We start from the raw sequence: 20,364 nt of genomic DNA on the forward strand, positions 1-20,364 counted from the left end.
TTCTGCCTGCTCTCCCACAGAGTCCCCTGAGGGGAGAGAATGAATGAGGAAATCCTGTCTTATGATTGCACGTTCCAAGGCCTTTGACTCTCCGCACACAGTCCAGCCGTGAACCTATGCACTAGTTCCCATAGACTGCAGGAGGAGGCCTCTCTGGTGAGGTCCGAGCAAGACACTGAGTATAGCAGAATGCTGTTAGGAGCCATTTCGTTGCTGTGTTCCTTTAAAATATCATTTGATTTTCTCCCAAGTTGAGCAGGTCTCTCTGTAGCAGGATATAGAGTTTCTTTGAGTATATGTGGAATGGGTCGAGCTGGATCTTGAGGTAGCCCTATTCCCAGCTTCCTGAGGTATCTCCACACTGACTCGCACAGTGGCTGTACAAGTGTGCACCCCCACCAGCAACGAGTACGTTCTCCCCTTTCGGAGAATCTTTACCCGCATGACCTCTCAGTTGTTTCGTTGATCTTGGCCATTCTGACTGGTGTAAGATGAAATCTCAAAGTAGTTTTGATTTGAATTCCCCTGGTGTGTGAGGATGGTAAACTCTTAAGCATCCCCCGACCATTTTGTCTCATTAGCCTGCCTCTCTGTCCAAATGATGGTGTACTTTGCCAGTTCAGAAGTTTTTCAGTCTCGTAAGGCCCCATGTATTAACTGTTGTTTCCGGTGCCTGTGCTAGCTGTGGGTGTCCCTCTCGGAAAGTCTTTTCCGGTGCCAGTGAGTTCCGGGCTATCCCAGCAGGTCCCCTTCCAACAGGTTCAGTATATCTAGCTTTATGCGGAGGTCCTTGGTCCATTTAGAGATGGGTTTTGTGCAGGGTGATAAAGAGCAACCGATTTGCATTCTTCTACACACAGACATCCAGATTGACCAGTTCAAGATGCTGTCTTTTTCCCAGTGTGTATTCCTGGTGTGTAGACTTATGTCTGGGTCCTCAATCCAAGTCCATTGATCAATGTGTTTGATCAATTCGTGCTAACACCATGCTGTTTTTCATCACTATACTTTCATCAGGAATGGTGATCCTCCCAAGGATTCCTTTACCTGCCCTGTCTATTTTGTGTGGCCATAGAAAACTTAGTTTGTCCTGTCAGTTTCTGTGAAAAGCTGTGTTGGAATTTTGAAAGGGAGTGCATTGAATCTGGATTGCTCTTGGTAGGGTGGCCATTTTCACTATCTTAATCCTATATTAAGTGATCGATGAGCAGTTTTTTATTTCTGACATTTTTATCTTCTGATAGCCTTTTCAATTTCTTAAGGCTTTTATTATACAAGTCTTTCCGTTACTTGGTTAGTTGTTCCCTAAAAAGAAAATTGAGCTACTGTGAAAGGCCTGAAACCCCTAAAAATCCCTGCACTTTGAAAGCGCTCACAGATGCCACTCTTCCAAGAATCCTGTCCCTACACTCTATTCGTCAATGTCCTAGAACCTACTTATCTAAAATCCCCCCACCCACTTCCGATTGAACAGAATCTTCCTTATTCCATAGAGATTCTCTGAGCCTCTAGCTTTTTCTGCAGCTCAGCTGTCATACTTAACCACAACTGCACTCGACTTTCACCTCAAAGGTCTGCATAGTTTCTCCCCACCACACCCCTCTCTGCTTCCCTGTGCACCCCATCTGCCTCTGTCTAATTAACTTAGCTGTGCTCCTCTTCCAGCTACAAAAACATCTCAGACCTACACTGGGCCCCAGCAACACACTCCGCTCAGGAACCCGCCTCTCGGAGTGGGTCCTGGCATTCAGGGGCTTCTGGCTGTGCGGCCCATCCATTGCCTTGTCCACCCCCACAAGCATGAGCAGCTTTTATTCTCTCTCCCATCCTGAGCCTTAATAGTTCCCTACTGACCAAGTTCAGACCCTGGCTTCCATCTGTCCCTCTGCATAAAGTATTGGGCTCATATACACTGACTTAGTCCCACTGTTTTCTAACCACAATCCAAAGATCACCTTCTTGGGAGCTCCTCTCAGATCTCAGTGTGGCAAGAAACTTCCCCAGTAACCTGGAGGTTATTCCTTTACCTAACCCTTCATATTGCTTAGTGGTTTCAAAGGCTCTCATAGACTATGAACACAGCAGACACCAACACCAAGATTTCTTAGTGAAGTTTGCTGTGCAGGATATAGGTTTAGAAATGCTTGCCTCTGAGTGGTTAAGGGCTCGGGCTGGGAATCATTATGTATTAGCTAAAGAAACACAGGGAACTTAGCTTTCTCAGGTTACAGCCTCTCTGGCTAGCCCAAGTGCGCAGTCTAGCCAACAGTAAGATATGCCTATTTCTGGAAGCAAAAGCGTTTGCTCAGTTCTGTGTAAATGATTCATCAAACCACTTAGGTCCTCAGATCATTTCACAATAAAGAATGTATTTGTCACCTGACCTGAACTCTCAGACTTTCTCAGGCTATTTCGTGCAACCAAATACAGGTCCAAAAAGCCATCTCGGGCTAGGGTTACTCCTCAGTGACCTAGAGGAGACAAGTTGGCTGGGGATGGTGGGGGAGGGTGGCTCTCGTAAGTGTTCTAGTGACTGTAGGTGTTCTGCTCTGAAATGACAGACCCCCATGTGCTGACACCTGTCCTGCCACAGGCTGCATGGGAAATTGTGTTTCTGTTGGCCCCCAGAGAATTAGTTAGACTTTTTCTAAGATAATTGATGTAGAATCTATATTGAAACCAGCTCAGAAATTACTCTAGACCTGTTGAAATGTAATTTAAAAAAAAAATGGTTTGATTAGCAAATGAGTCTTTGCTGAGTTGCGTTTCCCATGGGGGAACATAATAAGCTATAAATGATAAACAATGTGAGACTGTTTCCTTAGCAGGTAACTAAGACATTTTTAAGGAGGGAAGGGGTTTGTGGTACTTGTCTGTCATTCTACCTCCTGTGGCTTTAACATCTGATTTCTCTTTTCTGTTGTAGGACCACCGGGCCCACCAGGTAAGTGCCCATTTTGTATTTTCCTAGTGGGGGGGGGCAGCTATGGAAGGCTTAGCCCAGGATCCAAGGACCAGGGTCCTTGGTGATGGAGGGGTGGAGTGCGGTCACATTCTGCCTACATTCATATCCTTCTCTGTGGCTCCAACTTGAGCCCCCCAAAACAGATCCCCCCACCTGTCCCTGTTCTAAGAGGAGGTCAGGAAAACGGCAGGAAGAGGTGGGAAACGGCACAGATGCTGGCTGTCTTGCTAGCTAAAGGGATCACACCACCTTCAGTGGAGATGCTAACTCTTCCCATTCAATGCTTGGCACAGGTCCTCCAGGAGCTGGTGGGTTACCAGGCCACAACGGATCAGATGGACAGCCAGGTCTCCAGGGCCCAAAAGGCGAAAAGGGGGCAGTTGGGAAGAGAGGAAAAATGGGTAATTGGGCATTTCTGCTGATTCATTCCTGTTTCTCTTCTCCATGACTGTTCAGATGGGTACCAGTGGGGAGTACAGTGTGGAGACAGAACCCTTCGTGCTCTGCATGGGGTGTTGGCGTAACTCCCACCCTGAAGCTGTTGTGTTGAGATGCCCAGCATCTTCCTTTGTGGCACATCAGAACAAGGGGAGAGCTCTCTGGCTTCAGACTTCTCTTTCTGCAGCTGGAGATGCGTAGGAGCCGTGACACCCCCCATGTGCTCACACCCCTGTTCAGCCAGGGCTCAGCCTCCCTTTGCCTCCTGTTACTGCCTTCCCTCCAGCAGCTTGCTGTGTTTGGTTGACCTTCAAGGCCTTTATCTGACTAGACTGATGTGGAGGATTTTTCTGACTAGCAGAAGACACTGCTTCAAGGCCAGCACTTAATCTAGGGTCTTCTCTAAACAAAGTTTTTATCTGCATGTACACCTGCGTGGCATCATGACTGATGTTTGTGAGCCACCATGTGGCCCCTGGGAATCGAACTTGGGACCTCTGGAAGAGCAGTCAGTGCTCTTAACCGCTGAGCCATCTCTCCAGAGGCTCTTCTCTTAAGGAAGCTCACAGGGGGATTCCATTGCCTCTGAGGAAGTTTCTCCAGGCTGTTGTGTGTGAGTAAAGGCCCAGAGACACCAGCCTGTCTGTTGTATCCAGAGAGAAGCAGGGGCTGGTGTGAGGCCTAGCTGGAGGCTGGGGTCAGACGGGTTTAGATGATCCATCAGCACCATCTTGGGAGACTGTGGAGATGGGTGAGGTAGAACCCTCTGAAGAAAACTGGCATGTAGCATGATGGGGACTTGCAGACCCTGGCAGCAGAGACTGCGCTTTTTCTCTATCAGGCAGGACATGCATAAAAGCGCAGAGGAAGGTTGATCTTAGCCAGAGCCTCTGTCAGGTTCTCTGTGTGTAGCTTCTTAGCTCCACAGCTCTGGACAGGTCCTGGGCTAGGAGAGGTACTAGGAGCTTCTTCCAAACAGTACAGCTCCCCAAGTAGCACCTCTGGTGATATTTCCAGAGCTGAGCGAGAGCCCCGTGGAGAGAGAGAAGTGCTGGGCACCTCTGGCCCTCAGCTGGCCTAGCTACTTGTGTTTTCAGAGGCAGCCCTGTAGATGACAATGTGTGCACACCACCCAAGTCAACTCAGACCTCACCAGGCCAGCAATTAAGACTGGAATTACAGTGCAGGATGATCATTCTGACCGCTAGTGCTCAGCGGCATAGAGTAGCAATGGCTGCAAGAATGTGCAACCATCCGGTTTATCCTGGGAAGACACCAAACTTGTGATCAAGGCTAGAAAATTAATATTCTGATGGCAGACTTGGGGGTGGGGAGCACCATGTTAGAAGTGAATATGGGGCATTTAGAAAGGGAGCACTTTGGGACAGAGCTCTGGACTCAAGGACATGCAATTAAGCAGCCGTGGACTCATGTAACCACAGGGAGAGACAATTTCACCAATTTGTGGAAAACGTGCTTATGCTGCAGGCACTAGTCTGGTTCAGAGGCAGCAAAGTTGATTGGCCTTTGTAGAGACAAAGTTTCCCTTTGTCTGAACATTCACTGAAACACTGAGCAGGACACCTAACAAAAGAAAAGACAGTACCATCTCTCAGAGGCAGGCAGTCACAGCCCAGCCCCTCAGAAGCCTGTATACCCCCTTTTTCCTATAAGGGCTTTCGGTGATAACCACGGAGAATGAATGGAACTGGGACAGAACTTAGCTTGCATGAAGATCCTATCTGGGGTTTGAGTGAGCCCAAGGGATTGCTATGATCTTGTGAAGAAAGTGGATAAGGTACTTAGTCTTTTCTTAGATAAGCCACATCAGCCCCCAGTCGGGTGGGGAAGAGCATCTACGTCTTTCCTGATGCTGTCTAGTCTTTGTGCAGATGACAGGAACTCCAGACAAAGACACTCACTCTCCTTTGGGGTGGGTGGGTGGGAAGGACCTTGAATCTAAGTGTGGGTTGAAAGCTTTTAATTTCCCTTATATCAAGTCACAGAGCATGCAAAAATATGCCAGAGTCGGGAAGACTGTTCTCTGTGCTACAGCGCCTTCCTGAAGCTAGCATTGTGACTGGAAGAAACAGAAAGCAATATGTTAAGCAGCCAAGCCAAGACTGTTCTAGATACAGAGAGACCAAGGTTATCTGAAGAACCAAGCCCTGTGAGATCGCTAGAAGGTTGCTCAGGTCTGAGGCAGCTCAAGTTTGAGAGCAAGGGAGGCACTGTCCAGCTCACCCCAAAGCACATCCAGAGAGGCTTTCCCTCACCCACCATTTCTGAGGCAGAGGAGGGCTTCAGGAGAAGAGGAGAACAGCAAGGCCACAGGAGAGCCCAGTTGAATGTGGGAAGCACTGAGAAGCCCCTGAGGGGCCGCAGGGCTCAGACCCACCTTTCCAAATACCATGTTGGGGGTTGCCTGGAGAATACCATGGCACCAACTCCGGAATTGCAGGGAGCTGAGGCAGCAAGAGCGAAGAAAGCCCGGGGGGATGGAGTGATGTTTGGGGGTGAATTTGGCTGAACTGGTGGAATGTGGAGAGAACAGGACAAAGACTGTCCTACTGTCTGGCTGGACCCCGAGGGACTGCTGCTTCCAAGGTGGGTGGCCTGGCCTAACTCAGCCTCAGAGAAAAAGTCATGGGCACACCACAAAATGTGCTGAACTGAGGTGCCTTGAAGTACTCAGAGGAGTTGGAAAGGCAGGTGTGCAGTCTGAGGGACCCCCCAGGACACGAAGCATACCCAGATAGTCATCCCAAAAGCTTGTAGGCAAGTGCGGGTATGATCACTTAGGGAGAAAGATAGCTTGTTGTAGAGCCCTTAGAGAGAGCGACACCTAGTGGCCATCAGCAAAGATGACTGGAGGAGCCCTGGAGGGGAAGAGGAACATTCATCAACAAATGTATGGGACAGATTTCAGGTACCAGTGGGGAAACAGAGGGAGAGCCTGATCTGGAACATTCTATCTCTGAGGGGAAGCTAGCATTAGATGATTGTGTACACCACAATTGCAGAAGGAGACTATACGTCCAGATGGTTCTGAGAGAGAGGGATTGTATAGTTCCTTTTCTGTTGCTGTTTTAAAACACTACGACAACACATAGAAGAAATTGTTTTTTGAGGGTCTACAGCTCCAAGGGATAAGAGTCGATTGTCATTACACGCAGAACACGGCGGCGGGCAGGCCTGGTGCTGGTTGCAAGCAGACAATGGAAAAGAAAAATAGGAACTCACATTTTAATCCACATATAGGAAGCAGGGAAGGCTAACCCAACAATGGCATGAATCTTTTGAAATTCTAAAGCCTGCCCCCAGTGACACAGTTCTTCCAGCAAAGCCACACCTCCTAAACCTCGACAAACAGCCACCATCTGGGGACCAAGTATTCAAATGCCCAGGACTCATGGGAAGCACATTGTCTAGGCTGACTCTGAACTTACTATACATCTGAGAAGAGGGTGATCTCGAACTTTTGGCCCTCCTGCCTCTGAGTGCCAGGATCTACAGGTATGTGTCCCACACCCAGCTTCATAGAATGCAAATCCAAGGTTGCCTGCATGCTAGGCCTACACACATTCAACCGAGCCACATACTCAGCCAGAGAGATGGGTGCTTGCAGGAAATGGTGCTGTGAGACACAAGGAGCTATAGAACCAGAGGGTCACTGTGGTTACATCTTCAAGTGAGGGAACAGTGACCCAGAGGAAGGCCCTGCCACTGCGAGGAGTGGAACCTACAAAGAAGAGAAGCAGGAGGCCAGCCAGGCCCTTTCAGACTCTTTGGATCAGCAGTACCCTTTCCTGCTATGGCCTTACCACTTCCAGGAATAACTTCACAGGGTTTGTGGTTGACAGGCTGCTATTCAAGTCCCTGAGCGAGGCCCACGAGAATGAGTCATGTCCGTCTTACCCAGTCCTCCATCCCCTGAGGAACATCTAAAAGCTAGTAAGGGAGAAACGGGGTGGGCTCAAGTTCAAGGCTAGCCTGAGCGACACAGTGAGACCCTGTCTCAAAAAGAAAGGCTCCAAAGGGAGTTGAGCAGACTCACTGAAACACACCACAGGTTGGTGGCTGGTGGCAGCAATCCAGAAAGGGGAGCTCAGGTGCAACTAATTTGGGCTGTATCAGGCTTGAACTGCCTCTGACTTGAGCCCCAACTCTGAGGCCATCAGGGAGGTTTGGGTGACAGCCAGCCTTCTAGACAGACCTATGGATATTCAGTTGATCAATATACCCCTACATTTTGCAGACTAGTTGTGTGCCTTGTTTTCTTTGATATATGGGGACAGTGGGAGGGTTGTGATAGATCTACCTCTCTCTCTCTCTCTCTCTCTCTCTCTCTCTCTCTCTCTCTCTCTCTCTCTCTCTCTGGTATTTCCTTAGGGCCCTGACCGTCTCATCTAAAAACGAAGGAGGCAGTGTTACAAATATATCACACTTTTAATTATAAATATTCCTCTGACCTCCACAAGAGCACACCACACCCTACCCCCAACAAACATACACCCTACCTCCAACACACACACACACACCTTACCCCCAACACACACACACCTTACCCCCAACACACACACACATACCCTACCCCCAACAAACACACACCCTACCCCTAACACACACACACCTTACCCCCAACACACACACACACCTTACTCCCAATACACACATACCCTACCCCCAACACACTCACTCTACCCCCAACACACACACACACTCTACTCCCAAAACAACACACACCCTACCCCCAACACACAGATAAAACCTTCTTTCTTTTTTCCTTTTTGTTTGTTTGTTTGTTTGTTTGTTTCTGAGACAGAGTTTCTCTACATCACCATGTCTGGAACTCACTATGTAGACCAGAGACTCACACTCACTCACACACACACACACACACACACACACACACACACTTACACACACACACACTCACACACATGCACTCTCTCTCACTCTCTCTCGTGCTCAAACATACCACACACAGCACACTCACCACATACACTATACACACACATTCACACACATATCACACTCACACACATACACATTCACACTCACCACACACACTATACACACATATTCATACACACATAACAGTCCTATACACACTCTCACACTCACTACACACACTATACACACATTTACACACACAAACACCACACACACTCACCACACACACTATACACACATTCACACATACACACACACACACACACACACACACACGGAAAAGACAGATTGCATGATGTAGATAAAACATTCCCACTGCCTTTTAACAAAACATGAAAAATGTCCATGCGCACTGCAGCTATGAGGCAAAAGACACCCTCAGCGGAGACTCTGATAGGGCTTCTGTTACAGAATGAACATCATTGCTCATGTGGTCTTTTTGAGAAAGGGAATAAAAGGCATGTGAGGGAGGAAGATGAAGGCAGGAAAAGCAGATGGTGGTGCAGACATGCTCTTGAGTGAGAAGGAAGGTCTGAAAAGCCTCGTGTGAGCAGCAGACACCGTTGCCCTCAGGGCTGCCGAATGAAGGTGTCAGTAGCACTTGGCACATTGTGCAGGCCGAACTCTATAGCAACCACCCAGCCTTTTGTCCCCTTCAGATAATATGCCAAACCACTTATTTAAAATCCCAACAAAGGGATGCCTTCTCATGCAGAGTGTCCAGAGAGAAGGGTTTTTGTCACTTTTCAGCCAGAAGTGCTAGTGTCCCTTAGCAAGAATGACCCAGAGCCAGGAGCTCTCCGTGCTGCTGTGAAGAGAGGCCCCTGCTCAATACTAGATCACTGTATTGCTTCTGTCACGGCAGAGCACTGACCAGGGCGGCCTGCCCCCTTATACCCTCCCAGCTCTGCTTTCTCAGTGATGGCTGGACTTCACACCATTCATTTAGATTTTTGTTGCTGCTTCCTGGGACAGGGTCACAGGTGGCCCAGGCTTGCCTTGGATTCTCTGTGTCACCAGTCTCCACGTGCCACCTGGCTCAGCCAGGACTCTGTACTCCACCACCTCCTAAAGCCCCGGCTCTGTGCCACACTCCACGGTGAAAGCCGCCACTGGAACCTGAGATGAGTCGCCAGGTGAGGTAGCACACAAGCCTGATCCAGCACTCGGAAGGCAGAGGCGGGCAGACCTCTGTGAGTTCCAGACTAGCCTGGTTTAAAGAGTGAGTTCCGGGACAGCCAGGGCTACATAGAGAGACTGTTTCAAAAGATAAGCAGCACCAACTGGATAGCAGGTGGCACGGAGGGCTTTGAGGATTAGATGGGAAATTGCTCTAAACAAATCCCACAGTGCCTTCTAACCTGGGAACTTTTTGCTGTTCTTTAGTATGGTGATTCTCAAGCTTCCTGATGCTACAAGCTTTTAGCATCGTTCCTCATGCTGTGCTGACCCCTGGCCATAACAATGTTGTCATTGCTACTTCATAACTGTAATTTTGCTACAGAGAATTGGGAAGAAAAATAGTTCCACCTCAAGACCCAGCTATACCATTACTGAGCATATCCCCTAAAGATGCTACCGTTACGAATCATAACACAGATATCTGTTCTCCAAAGGTCTTAGGCAACCCCTGTGAGAGAATTGCTCAATGGTACACAAGGGGTCTTTCCCTACAGGGTGACAAATGCTATTTTAGAACAGCTATGGTGGAAAGCTTCATGGTTGGCAGGAAATAGGGTGGTCCAGACATCGGACTGGAGATGTGACTCTGATGGTAGATCATTCGTGAAGCATACACAAAGCCCCGAGGCAAGCCAGAAACCCCGGATAAACCAGCTGTGAAAATGCACATTGGACTCCCAGACAGAGGCAGGAGGATCCCTGTGAGTTTGAGGATAGCTGCATAGGGCTTCTTTGAGATCTTAAAAACAAAACAAACAAACTGGAGGAAAAACTTTGTCATTCCAGGGAGTGACTAATCAGGAATTAGTCAAATGAATGGAACATGGGGAGGGGGAGGGGCAGGTGAGTCTCACTTTATGGGGACGACAGAAGAGCCAAGGAGCTGTCAGTCATTATAGAAGGCACAAGGTTCCCCATCGTCATCATCATAGTCTTGGAAGAATGCAAGAAGGCTTGTAATAACAGATGTGCCTGGCTCTCCCCTGATGTCTGCAACCGCGATTTAAGTAACATCACAATTAAACATTATCTTCAGGGAGTTCCTATCAAAATGAGCAATTATTTCTTGAAATGAGTTCATTTATATATGGTTTATCTATATATGGTTCTGTACATCTATACATGGCTCATTTCTAACAGTGTCTTTGTGCACCACCTTCCCCTCTCAGAACCCCAGGATACTTGTGTACTTGTGACTTTCAAGTTGCTCCTTTTTGTAGGTTTCTTGACACTTTCTACATAAAAAATCCGGCCAGCTGCACGTTAAGATAGCTTTGATGTCCGCTTCCCAATCAGTGAGCCTTCTAATTCTTCTTCTCTACAATATCATGCCTCTATATCCCAGTGGGTGTGAACACCTTTGCCTTGTTCCTGATATTAGGGGAAATGCACACAGCCTTTCACTGGAAAAGACAATGCCACCTGTCAGTTCCTCCCAGACTCTCTTGCAGAATGAGAAAATTCCTTTTTATTCCTAGTTTGATGAGGACTTCATTGAGAGTGTATGTTGAACGCCATCAAATGCCTTTTTGCACCATTAAGACATGCTTTCCCTTGTTTGTTAATATAGTGAATTACATGTACTAAATGCCTCAAATATTAGTCTATGGTGTTCAGCAGTTACCTTCAGAATATGGTTAGGGTAACTTGGATTATGGTCGTTTACTTTTGGCTATAAATTAACATTTAGAATCATTTTCTTGAAAGCCGAATTCATGTTTCATGTTGCTTGGGGCATGTTGAGCAGAGCCTTTGAAAGATTATCTTTCTCACACGTGAAATAGCCTCGGGTCTAGACTAGTCCCAGGACACACAAGTAAAGCAATAAACCAAACAAGCCTGGAAGATCCGGACTGGTTTGCGGTCAGCGGTAACCACGCCAAGTTGACCTTATTCTCCATGTTTTCTGACTGTTTCCAGACATTGCAACAAAGTAGCTGATGAGCCCAACAGCATGAGCCAAGGGGTTGCTTTGGCTGCAGTTGAGTCCTTTATAGTAGAGAAAAGACAGCATGGAGTAGAGGCCGTCAATCATCTGCCCACGGGTGTTGACTTAGCAGCATCCTTTACAGCCACCGTTCCAACTTAGCTCAAAGGACAGAGTGGTGCCCAGCCCGCCACTCACGGCATTGTAAGAACCTAAGAGCACAGATGACAGTGACACACATATCGTCCCTGGGGATGGTGTATTACTCAAACTGTCATTGCCTCATCTCCTGCTTCACTCTTCAACTTAGTGGCTCAGCCAGATTCCTTACAAAGAGTGTCCCCTGACACCGAGCCACCTGGAAATGCCATCCCATAAAGAGCGTACAGCAGCAGCTGTGAAAGGGTGGTGAAGGGCTTTGTGGTTGGTTTACAAAACGACTCTGCAAAAGTACAATCATTAAAAAGAGTGCAGCAGAGCTGTGCACACCCGTAAGTATCGACTGTTTTCTCACAGGGTTACCTGGAGCCACAGGAAATCCAGGGGAAAAGGGAGAGAAGGGAGATGCCGGTGAGCTGGGCCTACCTGGAAATGAAGGCCCACCAGGGCAGAAAGGTGACAAGGGAGACAAAGGAGACGTGTCCAATGATGTGCTGTTGACAGGTAGGCTGGTGTCCTCCTGACACCGGGTCACAGAGACCCGCCCCATCCAACCCACGAGCTGCTCTGGCAACTTTTCTCTTCTCTAGGTCTCCGTTCAACAGCGAGCTCTGGAATTCTTTCCCTCCTTGTTTGTTTGAGACAGGATCTTCTGTACCTCAGGCTAGCCTGGAACTCTCTATGTAGAAGAGACTGACTGGTCTAGCCCAACCCTCCTGCCTCCACCTCCCATGTGCTGTGACTATGGCTGGAAACCACTGTGCTCAGCACGGTGGTCTGCATTTTCAAAGCTGTGCCTGTTTCTCCATGCAGGCAAATCCGAATCTGGTATCTAGAATAAGTAATCTGTGGCTCCTGCCCGTGGACCCAAGCATGGGGGAGGCTAAAGCTGCAAGCTTGCTTCAAGTTTGATCACATGGTCAGACCAAGGTCACATGGTGAAAAAAAGCAGAGTCCAGTGAGGCCCAGGGTTGGTCCACTGATCACCACTGTTTTTCCTACCTGACCATCAGGTAGTAGGGTTTCAAATGACAGGTGACCAATCTCCCCACCAGCACTCTGAGTGTCTCTGGGATTGGATAATAATCAAGGTCTTCAGAAGATGAGGGTCTATCTCAGTAATAAAGTTTTCGCCTAGCTTGCAAGAGCTGCTGGGTTAAATTCCCTAGCACAAGAAGAATAGGAAAGACAGGGGTGAGGGAAAATGGAGAGGTGAGGAAGAAGTAGAGAAGGAGGGGGATGGGAAGAAAAAGAGTTCCTTTGGGATTTTAGGAAGTCAGAATTGGGATCCTCTGGCACTGCAGTGACAATGGCCTGGCTCTGTTGAGAGCTACTAGACCCGAGACCTGTTCTGTCCAATGGTGACCTTAAGTGACCACCACTCCCTAGCAGAACACTCCTGAGAGGATCCCACTACCACCTCAAAGAAAGATTTAGAAGAACGAAGGGAAGACTGATAAAGTTCTTGGCACAGATCTTACAGATAGTGGGTCATCAGGACCTACTATGGTAGCTCTTTAGTTCAGTAAAGACAGCACTAACCTAAGTGGTCTCTAGGAAGGGGTGAACACAGTGGAACTCCAGAGCTGCTCCCTTATCTACCTCTGACTGGAAACTGTCTCTGTGGAGAAGGTTGTATCAGTTTCTCCTCTTCCTTCTCTCTAGGTGCCAAAGGTGACCAAGGCCCCCCTGGCCCACCTGGACCCCCAGGGCCTCCAGGCCCTCCTGGAAACAGAAGACCCAAAGGCCCTCGGCAGCCAAACGTGTTCAACAGCCAGTGCCCAGGTTGCCAAGCCCACAGGGATCCCACTCCTTATGCTAAAGATACCCTCTTCCAGACTTCATGACCAAATCTTGAAGGAGATATTGTCCTAAATGAGACCCATTCCTGAAATACGCTCACAGGAAGTCAGAATACCTGCCTTGGGAATGGGACTATGGCCAGACCCAGCACTGAACACATCACTCCTTCCTCAGTGGTTTCCCCATACTTACCTTCATGCTGTGACTCATCCCGGTCATATAACCCTCTCCCAGGAGCAGTGTTTTATTTGGTTTGGTTTTTAATCACTATGACAACTAACCCTAACCCTAAGATCAGCATCTCCAGGTCTAAGCTGTTAACTATAGCAACAAATTCCTGAGAGAAACTGGAAGATAGTGGGGCAGTCAAATTGGTTGACAGCCTGCAGAGAATGACCACAGGATCTCCATCATTATCAGTAGTGTGTGTGTCAGGGCAGGGGCCTTGAATCCAGAGCCCCATGCTTCCCACTAAGCTATACCTGCCACTCTCTGCCACTTAGCTTTGAGTGCTGGTAAAACTGCCAGGCACAGTTCTTCAGATTCCCATGACTAACCTAGGATGTGATGTGCTTGTTTCCAATTTACAGAGAGGAACCATCAGCTAGGGAGCTACCCAGCCCCGCTCAACTCCAAAGTTTCTTAGAAACAAAAGATAGTGGAAAATATTTCAACAGTGGGTTTAGAACTTGAGAGGCTACCCAGAATGCCCTGCCTGTCTTAAACCACAAGGCACAACTTGAGCATGTCATTTCAACAGCAGATATGGAGGCGAACCCTGCCTTTCTCCAAACACCTGCACCGTTTGGATTAGTGTTCTTCCTAGATCTTTCCAGGGAATGGTCCCAGCTATTAGAATGAAACACTGGTTGGGAGCCTGTGGCTTGGGCTTGCTAAAAAGCAAGTAATCAAGAAGCGTGGTGGAGATGTTATAATGGATATATTTGGGACCTTGCAAGGAAGTGGCGGTTATACCTACCAAGCTATATAACCCATTGTGACAACTGCATTAATTGCTGTCATTTTAGGGGAGACGTGTGTCATACCCAACGATGACACCTTGGTGGGGAGAACTGATGAGAAAGTAAATGAGCGCCATTCTCCACAAACAGGTACAAACCCGATCCTGGGCTGGGGTGTGCCTTGGTGCTGGGGCGCTTCACTTGCCTGCACAGGCCCTGGATTCAATCCCCAGCACCAAACCCAAAAATTCCACTTGGAAATTCAGAACCGGAAGCCTTAATTGGATGTATGTAACTCTCTTTTCTTCTGCTAGAATCCATGATCACTTCCATCGGCAACCCAGCCCAAGTTCTGAAAGTGAGAGAGACCTTTGGGACTTGGATAAGGGAGTCTGCTAACAAAAGTGATGACCGCATTTGGGTGACTGAGCACTTTTCAGGTACTTCCATCTATAAATGGAAATCATATTTGTTGCCTGCCTTCAAGCTTATTCTATACCTGTGAGTCTGAGATCTCCACGGGTGTCCGTATAAGGCTCCTTATCTTAGAAAGCGCAACTAAATGTGTAGAACACCTTCTATCTTGAATGTGTTGGTCGCAAGCTTTGTAGTTCATGTCCCAGAGACATGACCATGCAATGTAAACTATCCAATTTTAACATAATAGCCAGACATAAATAAAGACAAGCCTTATCAACTAATCCATACTGTGGAAGACATATAAAAGACAAATTAAGGCCTACAAATAATAGCCATCTGGCTCTGCAATCTGGTGTGTCCAGGAGGATATGGTCTTAGATATGAAAGATGAATTCTGTGTGCGCGGCCCATTGTTCTCTGAGTTCCATACCATTCTATGAGGGTACTTTTGCCCATATTTCTCATATGTTTGTTGGATGGAGCCCAGAGGAGCACACAAAGTCCCATCTCACAGCCTCTCCACATCTGAACTTAGGACTGGTCACACACTGTCCCCACAAGATGTGGCTGAAGCAGTAAGAATAGCCTTATCCCAGGAGGGTCTACAGTACACATCAGTTGGCGAAAAGCTAAGAACACCCTTTATTTCACCAACTGACTGATCAGTTCAGTAGGAACTTCTGTCTACTAAGCTGGGGGGGGGGGGTGTTAGGGCTCAAAGGAAGAGAGAAAAGCCATATTAAAGCATCGCTGGTCTTGGTCTTTTGGAAGGGATGGGGGCAGCAAGGAGAAGCTGTACAAGCACCCAATATTTGCTCCTGGAACAGGCTTGGGACTATAGAGCAGGTAGGAGGGGACAGGTGTTCTCTCAGCAGCCTGACTGCTCATGGGCTGTGCTGTCATGGCTGCTGGGTAAGAGTCTCCCTCCTCCTTCCCACAGGCATCATGGTGAAGGAGTTCAAAGACCTGCCGGCACTCCTCAACAGCAGTTTCACCCTCCTCCACCTCCCACATTATTTCCACGGCTGTGGGCACGCTGTTTACAACAACTCTCTCTACTACCACAAAGGAGGTTCCAACACCATAGTGAGGTGAGCCACCGTACCATGCCCTGCAGGGCATCCTAGTGTGCACACTGTGTGCTGGCTTCTGCAGTTTAGATGAGTTTCGTCATCTGTATGTGCCTAGGTAGATCAGTCAAAGGAATGGCAGAATACAGTGGGGGTGTCCCACACCCAGGCCCCTGCTGACGTGCACCCGTGGGAAGATGAGAGGCAGAGAGGAGACGTGGACTTGTGACCACTTCCGTTCTCACATCCTTTGAAACATGAAGCAATTGAGGGCAGAGCTTTCCTGGCACGAAGCGTCATTCTCTGACATAGGGAGCTTGCTTACTTGTCTTGAGATAAGTTATGAGGAGAAAACATTAAAACATCTATCCTTCCTCCCAAAGTCCCATCGACAAACAGGTATGATCCCACCAAAGTCCGGTCCGGGGAACCAGTGAGTTTATCAGGCTTACTTACAGAGCAATGGAGGAGGAGTTACAGGCTGAAACATGGGTGATGTTAAAGCAGCCACACTGGAAAGTCTACACCCAGCATGGATGATGGCTGCCCCCTTCCCCGGGCCTTCCCTACCTGTATACCCTTGCCCCTCCTCAAGACCCCAAAGACCACATACAATGAGGGCAGAATTGCACACAACTGGTTGGAAGGCTGGTTGGATACTCGTGAGAAACCCAAGACCCTCCCTACTCCCTTCTATGGGGGAAGGACAGCAGTGAACACCCCCAGTGTCATGACCTTTCGCAAGCAGACTCGGCAAGTTTAGCTTGGAGGGTATCGAGCAAATAGGAAATGCCCACACCTTGCCTCACTTTGTCCCCCTACTCTACCACATGACATCGTCTCTTGTCATCCTTTAAGGGTAAACTCTGGTACTAGTAGAAAAGGAAAGAATTTATCTCTTGCTCAGACACCTTCACCAGAGCTCCTGGTGCCTGATGTCTGTTTAATGTTACCAGGGGCTATCGGGCCACCAACATGGGAATAGGGGAGTTCTAGAATGAAGAAGCCCTAAAATGAAAAAATTTCTCTCTTTAAAATTGGGGTTGGAGGTTTGGTTTTTGAGGTATGGGTTCAACTCCAGAGCCTCGCACATACGAGAAACAGTCTTTACCAACAAGCATGATATATCTTCCCTGCCTTTCTACTTTTAATTTTTATTGTGAGGACACTTTCCCTGGGGAGATGTAACAATAATCTTCCCTCTCCTCACAAAACACAAAGCACACCAAAGTGTGGCTCCACTGAAGGCCAACTTGGGGAACCGCATTTAGAGCTTTCAGACCCCAAAGCAACCCTACCACCAGAAAGTCTCACCCCAGCAGGAAAGATGCCTCTCCCCCAGCTTTACAAACTGAGTCCCCTTCCCCACTGCAGTGAACAAGATCGTGTGCAACTAGGGCAGGATCACAGACTAAAGGCCTGAGCCTCAGATGAGGACTCAGCGACCTCCTAACACCCCATGCCCTGGGAAGCAGCATTCACATCAAGATGCCCTGTCAGAGGGTTTGTCGTTATGAGAAAGATGGCAGACGTTATGCTCAGAGTGTAGCTGCAGTTTTGCCAAGTTGCGGTTAATCTCTCCAGGTTGCCCAGGAAGGCCTTGAACTTACTGTTCTAGACCACTCGAGAACGTTACATACCACCAACAGTATACGGAAGAGCCCTTCATTTAAACCTGTGACTAGGCCCTGATTCCTACCACAAAGAACTAACTCTTCTTCCTAAGCAAGGCAGGACAGAGTTTATAAAGAAACCCCAGAATTACATCAAACCAGAGGCAGCGGGGTACGGGGCGGGGGAGGAGGTCAACATCCTCAAAGGTTTCAGTCCAGCTGATGAAACAACTTATGTTGTAAGGCAGCAGGTACATGAGAATCCTCTGCTCAGCGGGATGTCCCCGGTTGGGGCTGGGGAGCAGTGAGCTGAGGTTCAAGATGGAGTTAGCCAAAAAATGAGAACAAAAATGGTCACTTTGGGGCATTTCACTTAACAATCCTTCCACCTTAGCCTCCCAAGTACCCAGATTATAGCCTGCACCACTGCTAAGCTTGGGCGAGCTGTGCTGACCTGACCGGGTAGGGGACTTCTCCTCAGCCTAGACCTACATCAAACCACATGCCCAGAGCAAGAGAAGCAGGATGGCCCAAAGCTGCTTCTCCTTAGGACAGACACCTGCTCCCTCGCCCCATGGGGCTAGACCACAGTACAGAGTTCCCAGCACCCAGGAGCTGGGATGGCTGAGTCCTTTCCAAGTGCTTGTTCTTCTGGGCCCTTTCCAGCTTAATTAACTCTTAATCTGCCTCTGTTTGCTGTGCTTCCTAAATGCTACATGGGCCTACTGTGCACTGCCGCTCAGTAGCGCAATAGCGCCCTCTGGTGTTTTCTTTTTGCCTAACATCCCCGGCTTAGTCCCAGATTTAGCTAGTGGCTGAATCATAATTCGCTTTTTTAGGATATTATCTCGGTTTGGAGTCTGGGAAATCTGATCCCAGGGCTAAGGGGCGTGGAATCCCATGCCTGGTTCTACTTATAAAGTTTTTTAAATTAAAATGTCAGCATGAAATAAAGGTATAACCAGCAAACTTGGGAGTTTTAAAACTTAAATTTAGGGGCTAAGGATGTGTCTTAGTTGAGAGAGTGTTCAAGGTTCTGGGGTTTGGTCTACATAAACAAGGCTTGGTGGTGTGATTTCAGCACTGGCAGGTAGAGGCAAGAGGGCTAAGTGTTCAAGGCTGTCCTCGGCTGCATTGTTGATTTGAGGACAGTCCTTAACCCCACACTACTGTCTCTTTGCTTCTGCTAGCATAGGCTAGTCACTGACTTCACGCCCTTGCTGCTCAGAACATCACTGAAGGGCAAGTAAGTTTCCTGGAGCCGTTTGGCAACAGACAGCACCAGGCCTCGGTCCACTCTTGGTAACTCAGCAGAATCGGGAACAACAAACCACCCATGTCCACAGACATGTGTAGCCTCGAGCTCTTCCATTCAGTCTCTTCCCCCCCCCCCCCCCAGCCTTCTTACATGCAGATAAATGCTTAGGCCATAAGCGAGGGCTTGTTCCTGGACTAGCTTGTAACTTACTTAACCCATTTATTTGATTTTATGTCTTCCACATGGCTAGTTACTTCTCACATTTATGCAATCGTCTCCTGCAGAGTTCAGCTCCAATCTCCAGAGCCTGACTCTTCCCCAGATTCCCCCGTTCCCCTCCACCGAAAGTCCTACCTCCTATTTCCCGCCTCAGCTCATTTATTGACAGGTGATGCTTCCCTACAGTTCATGAGAATTCTCTCTACAGACGTGTTTCCTCCACTCTAACTTGATTTAAAAAAAAAAATGTGTTTCAGATTTGAATTTGGGAAAGAGACATCTCAAACTCTGAAGCTTGAAAATGCTTTGTATTTTGACCGAAAATACCTCTTTGCAAATTCCAAGACTTACTTCAACATAGCAGTGGACGAGAAGGGCCTCTGGATCATCTACGCTTCCAGTGTGGATGGCTCAAGCATCCTTGTGGCACAGCTAGACGAAAGGACATTCTCTGTGCTGCAGCACATTAATACCACATACCCCAAATCCAAGGCTGGCAATGCCTTTGTAGCTCAAGGGATCCTCTATGTCACGGACACCAAAGACATGAGGGTCACGTTTGCCTTTGATTTGTTAGGAGGGAAACAGATCAACGCAAACTTCGACTTCAGAATGTCTCAGTCTGTTCTTGCCATGTTATCATACAACATGAGAGATCAGCATTTATACTCGTGGGAAGATGGCCATCTGATGCTTTATCCTATGCAGTTTTTGTCAGCAGCATCAAGCCGGCGATAGGCTTGCTGTCTGCTCCCTTATTATACTCCACATGTTTTCTAGGGTTTGCTCAAGCCCAACAGAAAGCTAGCCTGTGAAGGAAGGATATCCAGATACTCGGAGCATGAGCCCATGCCACGGGCTCTTGTGCAAGGGGCGAGTCCTCTTTAAGCCAGGTAGCTTAAAAAGCTACAGATTGAAAGTGGAAATGGATGAGAGATCCGGTGACCCTTGACCCCTCCTCAAACTCAGCAAGTTAGCTCTCCCCCATGACCTGAGTGTCCCCATTGGTAATATGAAACATCTGAGTATGGCTGACATTTCCTCTACCTATATGAAATTCTGTGGTTCTTGCCTGATGATATATTAGGTTGCTTTCTGGTTTCGTTTTTCTCTAATGAGTTTACCCGCAGCTTGAGGGGTGTGCCTATCAGTGGTGATGTACATTTATCTGGTGTTTAGGGAAGATGCATTTGGCTCTCATGGCTTCTAAGGTAGCACATCATCCACAGTTTATTTTTCTCTGGATACACACCTGCCACAGAATGATTCTTGTTTTCGGCTCCTAAGTTCAAATCCAAGATTTAAAAAAAACAAAAACCCAAAATCACGAATAGATACAGGCTCAGGACTCTAAATGAAACTGATCAGGCCTGTCTAGATGCCTGTCAGATA

General features: G+C 48.0%; 1 protein-coding gene across 1 annotated transcript in view; it reads left to right on the forward strand.

Annotated features, from left to right (window-relative positions):
* The window catches only part of GLDN (gliomedin), a gene marked incomplete at its 5' end in the record, with an annotated part of 43,955 nt that extends 23,927 nt beyond the window's left edge, over positions 1-20,028 (forward strand). The window contains 7 exons of the mRNA XM_080930211.1: positions 3,259-3,366; positions 11,985-12,131; positions 13,293-13,412; positions 14,459-14,542; positions 14,707-14,832; positions 15,753-15,903; positions 19,230-20,028. Coding sequence (XP_080786337.1) covers positions 3,259-3,366; positions 11,985-12,131; positions 13,293-13,412; positions 14,459-14,542; positions 14,707-14,832; positions 15,753-15,903; positions 19,230-19,710 — 1,217 coding nt within the window. The 3' untranslated portion in view covers positions 19,711-20,028. The remainder of the gene's footprint in view (positions 1-3,258; positions 3,367-11,984; positions 12,132-13,292; positions 13,413-14,458; positions 14,543-14,706; positions 14,833-15,752; positions 15,904-19,229) is intronic.
* Between the last annotated feature and the right edge of the window lie 336 nt (positions 20,029-20,364).

Source organism: Micromys minutus, assembly GCF_963924665.1.
Source record: "Micromys minutus genome assembly, chromosome: 16".
Lineage (NCBI taxonomy): Eukaryota > Metazoa > Chordata > Mammalia > Rodentia > Muridae > Micromys > Micromys minutus.